At 44.8% G+C, this 14,409-nt stretch overlaps 2 protein-coding genes across 2 annotated transcripts; one reads left to right on the plus strand and one right to left on the minus strand.

Moving 5' to 3' along the window:
- Nucleotides 1–943: 943 nt before the first annotated feature.
- On the plus strand, nucleotides 944–1,573 carry PADG_07119 (uncharacterized protein; the record flags this gene model as incomplete). The annotated part of the gene is made up of 1 exon (XM_010764254.1): nucleotides 944–1,573. The coding sequence occupies one exon, from the start codon at nucleotides 944–946 to the stop codon at nucleotides 1,571–1,573; it is 630 nt and encodes a 209-aa protein (XP_010762556.1).
- Nucleotides 1,574–2,688: 1,115 nt separating this feature from the next.
- Nucleotides 2,689–4,176, minus strand: PADG_07120 (uncharacterized protein; the record flags this gene model as incomplete). Its single annotated transcript, XM_010764119.1, has 2 exons — nucleotides 2,689–4,094; nucleotides 4,158–4,176. The coding sequence occupies 2 exons, from the start codon at nucleotides 4,174–4,176 to the stop codon at nucleotides 2,689–2,691; spliced, it is 1,425 nt and encodes a 474-aa protein (XP_010762421.1).
- Nucleotides 4,177–14,409: the final 10,233 nt, after the last annotated feature.

A 14,409-nucleotide genomic window follows, 5' to 3' on the forward strand; every position in this document is an offset into this window, starting at 1 on the left:
CCCCACATCTCTCCCCCCCTCCCATCCCCTCGCCTTTGATGCCCCCACTTAATATTTCTTCCCCAGACCCTCACTATTGGAGAACCCAAGAAACTGACCCAGTCTTCGGTCCAATTCAGTTTGCCCCGAAAGTTCGTTTATAAATAGAGTAAACATCTGATCGAACCTTTTTACTTTTCCACGGAGCCGCATGGGTTAATCCTAACCCCGCGACCCCGCTAAGGGACAACCCTGTCACATCTCCCCACCCTACCGAACAAGCTAATTTCAAGCCGGGCGTGATGATTTTTAAAGGATTGCGATTGTGCATGTCCGCTACGGGAAGTGGGCTTACTGAGGAGGTAACATAGATAAATAACATCGTTTCCCCCCCCCCGTCATATCCCCATTTTGTATTTACTTTTTCATATATTTATTTTATTTTATATATTTTATTTTTAGATTCTTTTCCTTTCCACTTTCTGAGGCTTCATTTCATTACTACAGCCCGTTTTATGGATTATGTTTTCTATCCGTTGATCGGGACCGCTATCTCCTTGCGTAAATTTGTTCGAGTACCAGGGTTCACTCCAACGAGGTTCCTGTCCTTTGGCTCACTCTGGTATCAAATCCTTAAGAACCGACGCAGGACGTCCTTGTCTCTTCCTTATTTCTAAATCTGCAGGCCCAGTCCTGAGATTTTGACAGATCGGGATATCCGTAGCCCTGCCTATCCTTAGAATTGATCCCTCGATCGCTCTCGATAACCCCACGTAAAGAAAGATAGCTGTAGAATTGTTATCTTGAACTCCTTCTGCTGCCTGTCGAGCCAGTACAGCATTCTTGAATGAAGCCGTGCTCCGATCCGAGATCAATCAGCTAGTCTTTCAACGGGAGAAATCCTTTCGAATGACACCCAATATTTCTTCTTGAATTCCACCATATAAAACACTATCCCTCACGGATGTGGAAGAAGAAGCACGATAAACGCATCACAGCTGGAGAAACAGAAGCACCAATTCAATCTCTCCTAACAACAACAACAACAACAACGAAGAAAATGTCGACTGCCTCAACCGCTACCCCCATAACAACCCGCCGTTTCTTCCAGCCCAAATCTCACCGGCCAGCCCCAATCGATACCTCCGGTGCCACCGCCGCCACCACCACCACCACCACCACCACCACTACCACCATCACAGCCAACTCCACCGCTACCACCAGTAGCCCCGTTTCCTACCTCCACTCGGGCCAGCGCACGAATTCCCCTCCCCTTATGATCACCAGCCCAACTCAATTCCATTCCCAAACCCCTACATCCACCTCCACCTCCACCTCCACTGCCCCAACTCCCACCAGCCACTCGGCGCACAAGCGCTACTCGAGCCCATACACGCACACCAAACGCAAAAGCAGTGGCGGCAGCAGTCTCAGTGAGAATAGACGGTTGTCGGGCACCGTTAATTATTGCGGGCGCCATGGGAATGATTGGTTGTTCGGCGGGTTCAGTGTGCGGGAGAGTGTAGGGAAGCTGTGGAATGGGGGCAATGAGGGCGATGGGGGGGTTAATGATGGGAGAGCGAGGAGGGAGTAAACGGGCTGGCACCCTCCCCCGGAATCTGTGGACTTTTGGAACATATGATTATTCGTTCTACTTTATTCTTTTTATTTTTATTTTTTTATTTTTATTTTTTTTTGGTCGTTCAGAGGTGTCCCTTGTTTTGTTTCACTTTTTAGTCTCTTTCGTTTTTCTCTTTGTTGGTTTCGGTAGCGATCAGTGATGGTGGTGATTAATTCTGTGAAAGGTTTGTTAAAGGAGTCGTGGAGGTTGAGTTTGGAATTGAGTTGATGAAAAGAGTGGATTGCGAGTGGAATGGTAACTCGCGGGACCAAGATCCAACGCCGGCCACAGCCCGCAAACGAGATTAATACATGGCATGCGTAAGTCTCGTTTGCGTCTTTATACCCCTATCCGTCGCTGAATACGGTCCACTAATCTCTCATCTCTCATCTCTCAGTTCTGCCACATTTTACAAAATAAATAATTCAATGAGTATGCTATATAAGCTATTTGATAATAATCAACAGATATTCCAGTCCTGGCCTGATACATGTGTATCGTCTTTTTCACCATACCACTCGTTAGCAAGACAGAACGAAGAAACGAAGAGATGAATTGATCATTTCAAATGAAAATGAGTTTGATTAGATGACCATCTTTCTTATTCCAACATTGGATGCCTTTGTTCAGATATTTACTTCTCTGATTTCATGCCAACCCCATGTGCATGATAAGTATCTTCAAATATAAGCATCATTATGGAGTAGCAGTTTCCCAGACCAATGAACCTTTGTCGATTTATGATTCTTCATTTATATTTTCACTCTGGGAAGATTTTTTATAGGCCAAATGGCCTGTCGGATATATTTCCGATAATAACTTACGTTGCACGCATAAATAAATCGGAATTAAATGGAAATATAGAAACATTCCGTTCAATGCAGGACAGAGCTCATAAAGATCGGAGGTTGAAAAGGGAGGGTGATTAAACAACATAATCAGGCAGAAAATGAACCGATTGAGCCAGTGGGAGGTCTCAAGCCAAAATAAAAATTAAAATATTAGAAAAGGTATAAAAAAAAATGTCAGAAACAAGGGGGGAAAACGAAACCACGTCACGAAAAATAAACAGCACCACAGTTGCATATTCACTGCAAAATCGCCAGCAACGTCGTCCTATAATCGCCACTGGTTTCCCCCCTGACCCTCTCAGCAAGTTCAACTTGATACATACGTTTATATGCAGCTTTAGCCATCTGCATCCGCTGCCCGTCCCAGTGAATCCGGACAATCCTCTCAATGAGATGGACATCCTTGGTGCCCCAGCCCTTCATCGCTTCCTCCAGCGCCATAGCATCCCGCGCTGCCCGGTCCAAAGCATTCCTCAACATCGCGAGCAGAGCGCTCCTCAAATGGCCGGAGAACTCACTCGCTATTTCCTTCTCGAGATCCTTATGAAACTGCGCCTTGTATTGCTGTGATATGGCGCGGAGTTGGGCGTCTGAGCGGCGGGCAAATATTCTATAGACGGTGGCTTCGTCCGTGCCGAGTCCGGCCATGGCATGGTTGAGGTTTCTGACGTCTTGGTCGAGTTCATGCTGTAGGATGGGGGCATTCCCTTCAGGTCGCGCTGCAGTCAGAATGATGTTGAACAGCGCCTTGACGTCTCCTGATAAATCGCTTTGGACGTCGGCTTCGAGGGATCTATTCTTGAATTCTGTTGCGTAGGCTTGTTTGATTGCATTTAAATCAGCGTTGGATCGGCCGATGAGAACGTCATTTAGCATGGCTTCATCGGTGCCTGCACCCTTGAGCGCTTTTCTGAGTGCATAGACATCCTGCAAAAGTGGTCCGTTTACCAGTGCAACAAGGACATTTTCAAAGTTGCCCGAAGTCTCGGATTTAATGTCTTCTTTCAGATTACGCCCCGTTCGTTTCGTGAACGTATCCTTTATAAGTTCAATACGGAGCGGGTCCGCCTTGGTGAGAATATTAATGAGAACTTTCTGTTTAGTTCCAAATCCTTTCATCGCGGCGCGGAGATCGTCAGCCTCCGCTGACGCATCACCCGGTGCCATCTGACCCGGAATGTACCCTATTGATGGCGTGCCTACATTTGGAAACTGTGCAGGATATAACTGCTGTGGAGGAACATGACTGGGAGGGGGTGCTCCGTATCCATGGAGAGGCGGTTGTTGTGGATAATACCCTGGTGGTTGGTGATGCGGAGGGTATCCATATGGCGGATGCTGATATTGGCCTTGTGGTTGCTGGTATTGCAGCGGATAAGGCTGAGGAGGATATTGACCGTAGTGGCCTTGTTGATACTGATACTGACCAGGTGGAGGATACTGGCCTGGAAGAGGTTGTTGACCTTGTTGTGGCGGATATGGGCTTTGGGGAGGATATTGGCCGTACGGAGGGTACTGTCCCTGCTGTGGAGGAGGAGCTCCGTAACCTGGAGCCCCCTGGGGAGGAAAACTCTGTGATGGAGGGGCTCCGTACGGCTGTGGTGGATGCTGTCCCGGCTGCGCGGGCGGGGGTTGGCTGCTATCTAAGAAACTTGGTGAGCATATATAATTTGTGTCAGGCGGAATGAACCATGGAAAGCACATACGGGAATTAGGAGCAGCCATGATTTTCAAAACTCCCGCTGCTTCAAAGTAGTAACTATTAAGCAAAAATGCGATATTTCAACTGGGTTGCCTGCAGAATGAAGGGTGTAACTAAACCAACTCCCTGTCCGAACTCGACGGAGGAATTGCGAATAGTATTTGCAAGTCACGTCTGACGGTAATTACCTGGTCCGACAGACAAAAACAACGACTGTGAGTGGGAGAGGCGTGGTTATTCTCAGATGAATTCTATTGAAATTATCTCGAGAGACCCGACAGTCAATATTTTTCACTCACGGAGGGGGTGAGATTTGCTTTTTAAGCAACATAATTCCCCACCGAGGCCACACCTAGTGAACCAATCCACAAATAGCATAACTAAGTATACTTAAAATCCAGAATATCTACACTCAGGGACAAATAATTATACTGGGATGAGAACATCTGAGTCTTGTATGCCTTGAGTGTGCCACAATTGTTACATCCTTGCAGTGTTCATGAAACGGCCTAGGCCGGCTGCTGGCAGTAAGAGTGATTGAATGATGAGCTGTTCAGTCAGCTCAGAAAATAAAATAGAAGACTCAGCAGTTTTTTCTTTAGTCAACCTTTCTTCATGTTAAATTCTGTGATTAAATCATTTATGTTTTTACTTTTCATTTTTTATTCACAATAAATAACTATATTCTGTCATTATTATAAGAATCTATCATTACTTCTTTATAATAATGATATTTAGTTTTTTTTCTACTTGATGAACTTTAATAACTTATTTAAAATTCTTTATTAATTTAAGTTTCTATTTTATAAAAATTTTAACTTTATTTATATACTAGTATAATGAATAGAAATTAATAAAAAATAACAAAATAAATGATTAAAAAAAAGTATATAAAAGTTAAAAATATTTATTCTTTTTTTAATTATAAATAATTATAATATTTATTTAATATAGTCAATATAATTTACAAAAAAGTAAATTATATATGTGAGTATATCACTTTTATATTCTGCTATATAATAAAAACTTGTTCATTAAAATATCAATCATATAATAATCAAACTTTTAATCAAGAAGAAAAACTTTTTTTAATTATTTAATTTTTTCCTTCTTTTTATTTGAAATATATATAATTAATTACAATGATATCTAATCGTGCCCCGCGCACTCACACCTGATGTGGGTGTGCCACAGCATAATGATAAAAACAATGTAATGATAAAAATATCAACTTCTTCATTAATCAATCTTCAAATATTAATATATCACCACCACCATGACCAATAAGATAGATGATCTTGAAAAACATATTCAGAGTGCCATTGAAGTCTATAATGACAATCAAAAACAGAAAATCCTACCTCTGGTGTGCAAATTTAATGTCTCTTATCAACATCTTTGAGTAAGAATTAATGAAAGAAAAACACACAATGCAAAGACTGCACTAAACAAGAAGTTTAGCAAGAGCCAGAAGGATGTGTTAAAAGAGTGAATAGCTCATATGAACAGAAATAATTGCCTGCCAACCATAGAGCAGATTCAAGATAATGCAAATCTCATCCTCAAACATCATCATACTGATTCTTCAACCTCCTCACCTGTGGTCAGCAAGATGTGGACCTATCAATATATACAAAGCTTGGATGAGTATAAAAGGGTTAAGCAGAAGGCAATGGATCTGAAAAGAATTGCTGTTGAGGATATTAGCTACATCAAGATGTGGTTTAACCATTTGAAAATCTTATTTCAAAAGTACATGTTTCAAACTTGTGATATTTACAACTTTGATGAGATTGACTTTCAAGAGGGTCAAAGATGTGAAGAATGAGTTATTACTGCTTTTAAAGACTTTAATTAAATTATAACTTCATCATATTCTTGAGAATTGATCACTGTGATTGAGTGTGTTTCAGCAGATGATGAGGTATTGAATTTCTTCATCATGAAATTCAAAACTCAACTTGAAGATTGATATACACAAAGCAATCTACCAGGCAGATATACAATCATGACATCAGATAGTGGCTATACCAATAATAAGATTGGCTTTGCATGGATTCAGCACTTTAATAAGATCTCTAAAAAATGTCAGCAAGACAGTCATCAATTGCTGCTTTTTGACAATCATGAATCTCATCTTACTGAAGAATTTCTACAATACTGTAATCTCTACAAAATTATTCTATATGAATTTTCTTTACATTCAACTCATATACTGCAATCTCTAGACAGTGTGTCTTTTCAGCAGTATAAGCACTATCATTCAAAGACAGTTAATCAAGCTGTGTGATACAGATATGAGCAGTATAAAAAATATCAATTTCTACAGAATCTAGTTGATGTCTGCAAAAAGACTTTTCAATCTTCTACTATTCAGACTGACTTTGTGAATTATGGCATTGTCTCATTCAACTCACAATCAATATTGCTTAAGCTAGATTCAAAGATCTCTGACTACTCTGAGTTGCAAATATATGGAGAAGACTTCTTTTTGCTGCAATCAAGCTGTTCAGATACTGCTTCATCACTGCTATTCTTACTCAAGACAATTGAGAATCTACAATATTATATTTCAGTAGCAAAGAAGGCAATGCAAGATATGGAGAATATACTTGATTTCAAATCACCTCATCTGAGCAATTGATTGAACAAGATTTTGCAAGGCAGTTTTGTTCAGACAGAACTCAATGCTATAAGAGAAAGAGAGATTGAGAGTTACTACCTTGCAATCAAACACTGCAGTACTAAAAATACATATCAGCAGGTTCAAGTAGAAGGTATACTCACTGTCAGAGATATAAATAGAAAGATCATGCAATATAAAAAGAAGAAAGCAGAAAAAGAATGTTATAAGAAAGTCAAACATGTTGAGAGAGCTTTGAAGAAAAATACCACAGATCTAACTTAACAAAAGATTAATGATATATATAAACATCTCGCGAATAATACAGCTACTACAGATGATATAGATAAATTAATTATCATAGATTAGCAGCATGGTGATGAGATATTAATTTTTAAAGTTCTAATTATCTATATTTTTATCATTATGCTGTTTTTATCATTACGCTGTGGTGCACTCACATTAGGTGTAGATGCACAGAGGCTTGATTACTTAGTTATTCTAAATCTATCTCAGAATAATAAAGTATTTAAATATATTATAGAAATAGTTATATATATTTATTTCAGTAAGAATATATGAAAATAAATAGAATAAATAAAAATAAAAATCAATTAGTATAAAAATATAATAAAAAAATAATTATATAGAATTTTATAAAAGAGAATCTTAATACATAATAATAAACTTTATAATAAAAAGAGCAATAATATTTAAAAATATATAACAATAAATTAATAATAAAGAAAATAAATAATGACAATTTTTTTAATTTTTTTTTAATTTTTTTTTTAAATTTTTTTTAAGATGAACTTTTAGCTTTATGCTATAGCTTCAATCTAGGTGCAAGTAAACTAATGTTTGATTGCCAACTGTTACAGCACAGTTGCTGATAATATGAATTAAGATTGATCTGCTCTGATCTTAATCATATTTGATTGCTTTCATTGATTTGCTCTGGTCTGAAGATTGATTCATTCCGATCCCAACCACCTATATATATCAGGCTGCTTATTCATTTCAACATTTTAATCCCCAGTTTAGTATTCTCATCGCAGCTACCTAGTTAGATAGATGAATTGAGCTTTTGTCTTGTTATCATCATGCCTCTAGTTGAGCCATGACACCAAGTAAGCTACTTCAACGAAATACTAAGGTGATTCCTGAAAGACGGGTCCGGGTGTTAGGGTGCGAATGCGAGCTGCATAAGAAGGAAACTCTCTGCGTTGCCAACTGCTATATAACGGAATACTAAGCTTGATGGGATGAAAGGGTGTGTGTGTGTGTGTGTGTGTGTGTGTGTGTGTGTGTGTGTGTGTGTGTTATTATTATTATTATTATTATTACTTATTTAACGCCTGGAGGCACGTGATCAGCTGACTAAGAATAGTCTGCCGTCGCGGCCACAGCACCTCCCTAAGGGTATCAGGCGTGCCAGCGCAGCAGCTAGTCTGCTGCCTGACATGTCTAGTCGGCCGAAGCCCTCTTGAGAGTCTATGTACAGAGTAGCCCCCATCCTGGAGGTTCTGAATGGTGTAGTAGCCGAAGATTACAGGACTGAGGAAGCCAAGGGCTTCTAGGGTGGTGTGTAGGGGTGATGAGAAATGTATATAAGGAGCATAGGAAAGAGAGAGGGGGAGGGAGAAGTTGGATGTTGAACAGGTTCTAGTAGCGGCGTTGGATGTCGATGAAGAAGCGGGTATTAGTGCACCAGGTAGAGAAGGTCGTAGCTCCTCTTACTGTGCTGAGAAGCCAGTCAATTGCTTCCTTTGGTCCTCAGCATGCTTCAGGGGTTTTAATTCGTTCAATGTTCCGGCCTTTCCAGCAAAAGAAGAAGTGCTCGGGGGTCTTATCTCGGCCGCAAGAGCAGGTGAGGAGTGCGTCGTCATGTGCCCATCTGTGATGATAGGCTGCAAAGTCACCGTGGCCTGTTCTAGCTGCCAGCAGGTGGCCTAGGTTCCTTCGGGGGAGAGTGAGCTCAGGGGAGGGTCCTTTTGGCATTGGGATATTGAGGTCCTTGTATCGTGATGTGCTATTGGAGCTCCAGTATTGTTGCAGTGAGGCATTGAAGCGTTCTTTAGCATAGGATTTGGCCCGCGCCAGGGTCAGAGTGCGGCGAGTGCATTCCATTGTGCAGGCTGACTTGGCCGCAGCATCTGCAGCATCATTGCCTGGAATCCCAGCGTGGCCGGGGCACCATCGAACATAGACCCGTCTCGGGCCGGCTGGACCTGGGCCCTGTTTTGTCCAGGACCTGCGGAGTTCGTTGAACTTAGCAAAGGCGAGAAAAGATGTTCGTGTGGGCGTGTCTGTGTGGAGTCTTATTGCAGCCTCTTCATTGTCTAGAGCCACTATAATGTGCCGTGCGAACATAGAGAAGGGGTTCTGTAGCGCTGCCTCGAGACCGGCAACTGCTGCAAGCACTTCAGCATCAAAGACCTCGGCGGTGCGGCCCAGAGGCAGCTTACCAAGCTCCAGAGATTGATTTGTTCCTCGGTATAGACAGTAGCCTCCGCCTGAAACTCCTTGGCTGTCTTTGGAGCCATCAGTATATGTGATGAGATCGAGGGGGGATACAGCTTTCTGAAGCCAGTTTTGGAAAGCTGCTGGTCCTGCAGCTTGTCCCACAGCCCCAATTTCTAGTGCCTTTTGCTCTCTATTTGGTATGCCAGGATTGTCCCAAGGAGGCAAGGACCCTGAGCCGGGTGTGATGGCCGTCGTTTTAATGTTTCGTCTAATCCATTTAAAACGTGAGGTGTACCATCTTCGGTGTAGGGGATGTGACGGGTCGGCTGCAGCTACGCGAACGGCTAGTCAGTCATGTATTCTTTCTAGCCAGGCTTTGGCTGGGCCCCAGCTTGATTCGCGTAGGAGAACAGGGGTAGGCATTGTGGCAAAGACAGGTAGAATGGCTCGAGCAGCGTTGTTGAAGGCTACCTGAATCTTGCCAATGGCTGCCTGAGAGGTTCGCTTCGAGAACCAGGTCTCAGCTCCATAAAACAGAGTGCTGAAGGCACAGCTTTGAGTTGCTTGTCTGAGCAAATGTGTTTGATTTCTGAATGAGGCTCCATTTAGTGATTTAACGTGTCCTGTAACAATTCTGGCTCGAGTGCACGCAAGGCGAATATGTTCTCTGAAGAGTAACTTTCTGTCAAAGAAAACCCCTAGCCATCTGGTGTAGTTATTGGGGGAAATTGTCTGTTCATTAAAGGAGATGGAGGGCTCCGAGTACTTGATCTTTTTATGAAAGTATTGAAGCTCCGTCTTGGCTGGGTCAAATGAGATTCCATTGTCAATACCCCATTCCAGGGTGTGGTTGAGAGAATTCTGAAGCTGACTTCCTACCCGCTCAAGGGAGCTTCCAGTCTCCAGGATTGCAATGTCGTCTGCGTACCCAAACCGGCCTTTGGTAAGCTGGAGGAGGGGTTCTACGTAGAGCAGAAAGAGAATTGGTGAGACGGGGGATCCCTGTGGAAGGCCACAGAGAATCTGAAACACCTTCAATTGAACGCCGTCTAGTCGAATCAAAGCTAGTTGTTGATCGAGGAAAGACGCTACCCACTTTATCAGAACTGCCGGCCAGCCCTGTTCCTGTAGACATCTTAGAAGCCGGCCTCGAAGGACTCCGTCGAAGGCCCCTTTGACATCTAGGGTGATCATGCCGGCCAGAAGGTGTTTGTCCCATGCCCCTTGTACGTCACAGGCTAGTGCAGTGGTGAGGTCTACTGCAGACCTCTGTTGAACAGCACTACACTGATCTTCTGCTAGAATGTGATGATGGAGAGCGAGATGGGACATTCATCTAGCTATCAGACGCTCCAGCCCTTTGCCGAGGCAGGATAGCAGTGCGATTGGGCGGTAAGACTTTGGTAGAGAGTAATCTCTTTTCCCTGACTTTGGAATAATCACCACCTCAGCCTTCTTGAAGCTCTGGGGGTGGATTCCTTGATCTATACAGTGTTGAAAGAGTAGAACGATTCGATTGCCTATCACTGGCCATGCCTTTTGAAGAACCTTGGCTGTAATGCCATCCAGGCCAGGAGATGTGCTAAGTGTCTGGCAGGTGGCTCTGTAGACTTCCTGCTCTGTAAGGGGCATCCAGGGTATCTCTCTGCATGGGATTGTTGGTGTATGCTCTGGGATATCTTCCGCGTCAAGATGTCTGGCCAGAAGTGTCTCGCGCAGTAGAGAAGATTTGCCAGCACAAGATTGTTCTAGGTGTCCGTCAGGATGTCGTAAAGGAGGAGTGGGGTCTTGAGGTTGGTATTTATGCCATTTGACAATCTTGTAGACATCTGATAAGGAGGAAGCCTCCTCAATTCGCTGGCAATTCCATGCTCTCTTAGCTTTTCTAATTTCCGCCCGGAATGCCACTTGTTCTGATTGACAAGGGCCGTGTCTACGTGCTGCATGATATACTCTTCTGGCTATCTTGACTGCTGGGGTCCACCATGGGGCATGATGACTCTTGGGTCCTGGGGCGAGAGAGCAGGAGCCTTGTAGAGCCAGTTGGAGAGATTTCACGATGTCCGCCGCTTCCTCATTCACGTCCTCATAGACTGGTGAGGAGAAGGGAGTGAGTAGTTGCAAGAAGCGATCAGCATCGCAGGTCGCGAGGCTAAGCTTCTTCTCCTTAACCAATTGAGTCTGAGTCTGTGATAATTGAACTGTTGTGATAAGAGTTTCATGATCTGAGGTGCAGTGCAGTTCAGGAGCAATATGACAGATAGCTGAGTTGGCAGCACAGAAGACAAGGTCAAGTGTGCCTCCTTGTCTATGTGTAGGGGATTCAGCCGGGTTGAGAAGCTGGAGTTCCAGAGAGATTGCCCAGTTATACAGATTCTCTCCTGCTTGAGGATGCCTATCAGTTGTAGAGTCCCATGCTGTGTGTCTAATATTAAAGTCTCCTAATGCCATCCAGGGGATGGTCTCTGTGGTGTGTGTAAGAGAGAGGAGGTCTTGAAGGCCTTGACCTGCATCTGTGACGCCAGATGGGGCATTGTATATGTTGTAGATATTAGCCCTTTTGGAGTTAGAGATCTTAACTGAGACACAGACAACATCCCTTGAGATATCTGCTATAGGTTGAGTTGGCGCAAGGGCCCTTCCATTTCTGACATAGAGCAGTACTCTGGGCCTCTTGGTCCAGTTGGAGGAGAGCGGGGTGAAGCGTTTGTATGAGGGATGGCTTTTGGAGAGGCGGGTGGAGAGGTCTGTAGCTATCCAGAGTTCCTGAATGGCCACAATGTCGCAGGCTCTTTCGTCTGCTAGTGAGAGAGCGATGTCATGGGAGCTTGACTGTCTTCCTACATTGGCTTGATATACAGTGAGTGTAGATTTGTGAGGAGGGCTGTGACTGCTCTTCATTAGTGGAGGTTCAGACTTGATGTGATCTTGGTGCCTGTTTGAGAGCAGGTCATTGAGTCTGTCTGGTTGCTCTGGGAGCTAGTGACTGGTGTCAGCGGAGCTGAGAGAGGGGATGAGGTGGAGTCTCTAGAGTTTAGCTCTGGGTTGCTCTTCTCCGCTGAAGTTTGATGAGCTGAGATGAATGCTCTTCTGCCAGCTTCGCGTATTGAGTGTAGCTGACGGCGGGAGATGTGTTCTATACGTCCAGAGACTATTTTGGGCCTCGCTGGACAGTCAGTGCTGAGAGTGGGATGGGGGCCAAGGCAGTTGCAGCAGCGAGCTGGTGTTTGACATCCGCCTGAGTGTGCGGGACTGCTGCACTTCTCGCAACGTAGGGGTCGCGCACAGTTTCTTTCTGTGTGGAAGCCGTGACATCTTGTGCAAATTGGGATCTTTGGCGATTTCTTGATTTTGTTAACCATCACCGGGCGACTGAAAAGGCGGAGTTTGTTTGGAAAGAGGTGCGCTCCAGAGGTTCGTACTCCAACCCAGGCGTACCCTTCATGCAGATTGGGGTCCATGGACTTCTTTGTCCAGTGACAACGGGTGATTGGAGCCTGGTGGGCGGCGCCTCGAATCTCAGAAAGAAGCATCTCTTCTGACACTGGAATCAGAGTGATATTCTGTCCTTCGAAGCTGTGTGTCGACTTCTTGATTGGACCGACTACAAAGGTGGTCCAGGATTCCTGTCGCTCAATAAGACAGTCACCTACAGCAGCTTTCAGCTTATCTGCATGTTCAAGAATGGAGGCTGCCTTCGCTGGGGAGGGGGCAGCCACGGTGATTCCCGATGGGCAGTGCCATACATCAGTGATCCAGGTCGGATCAGGGATCATGGCGCGTACTTGTTCACGAATAGCTTGGGGGTCTAGGTCACGAGCAGCGTGTGCTGCAGGTAGCCTAATCATGACTCATTTGTCTTCCTGTCCTTGGTGCAGGGGGCGGTTGGCCCGCTGTACCTGCTTCTTGTGAGGTTGTCCCGTTGCTGGAACGGCCTGGGGGGGATTGTTTGAGGGGATTGCCTTAGCTGTCGCGGCGGTAGCATACGTCAACGTAGGCTTTGATTCGGCGGTGAGGCCTTTAATGGCTTTGGCTATGCCGTGTCCCATGGCTTGCCTTAGTACGGCAGTCTGGCGTGGTAGAGAGTTCTCATAAGTGCAGAGTATCGGGTCCAGTACCGCAGATAGCTTATTGCATAGCTCAAGCACTGCAGCTAGCTCTGCAGAGGAGGAGTTGTTGGCATGACTCAGCAGAGCATTGAGCTTATAATTCGCTGTGGAAGAGGAGTTCTTCGCGGTTAGCGGGACTGCTTGAGTGCAGTCGGTCACATTCTCGATGGATTCTCCTCCTGGTGAGAGGGCCGGGCGGGGATTGAAGTCGATATTGATTTGATGTAGTTGAGCTGTGGTGGCTGTTGTAGTGTCCGACGCGTCCTGGGACATGGTGTTTTGGGGCTGGGGGGGGTCGTCCGGGGGTTTTAGCGGAGCAGAGGAGATTGCGCGGGCTCTCTTCTTTTTAGAGCGAAGAGGAGCCTTGGTGATAGCAATGTTGCTGTTGTTTTGGCTCATCGCGGCGAAACTGTTTGTTGAACATTGCCCTGTGTGTGTGTGTTTATTTAACGCCCGGTTAGTCCACGTGCCTTATGGACACGTGATCTAGTAGAGTCCGCGTCGAACTATAGGGCGGGTAGAGCTGCGCCCGTAGGCGACTACCTATCTAGTAGCTATCTTACAAATGAGGCAAAAGGGTTGCGTATTGCTGCACCGGCAGAGCCCATGGGTCGGTTGCCATAGAGCAGAGGTTTTGAGAGGTTTTAGGTTTTTGGGAGGGAGGTAGGGGAGGCGGATAGAAAGGAAGGCAAGGAAGGAAAGAAAGAGGAGGAAAGAGAGGAAGGAGGAGGAGGTGGTGAGGAAGACAGGGGCAAGACAGAGGAGAGGATGGTCTGTGGGATCTGATCTGGAGGTGCGCAACGGCGCATTGGACAGATATTCTGATAGAAGGCTGTTTCTCTTAGCCAGTTATTGAATTCTAGGGCCCCACGCGAGGTTGCCAGTGTCTCGCGGAGATTGTAGAGAGGCCGGCACTGCTTTGCTGCTTTTCTTGCAAGAGTGCAATAGTAGAAATGTTCTGGGGTTTTGCTATGTCCGCACCGGCAGTAGCACTCTGCATCTTCATGCTTAAGGTGGCTGTGGTAGGCTGCAAAGTCTCCATGACCTGATCGGGCGGC

The sequence above is a fragment of the Paracoccidioides brasiliensis genome (genome assembly GCF_000150735.1).
Source record: "Paracoccidioides brasiliensis Pb18 unplaced genomic scaffold supercont2.10, whole genome shotgun sequence".
In the NCBI taxonomy this organism is placed as follows: Eukaryota; Fungi; Ascomycota; class Eurotiomycetes; order Onygenales; family Ajellomycetaceae; genus Paracoccidioides; species Paracoccidioides brasiliensis.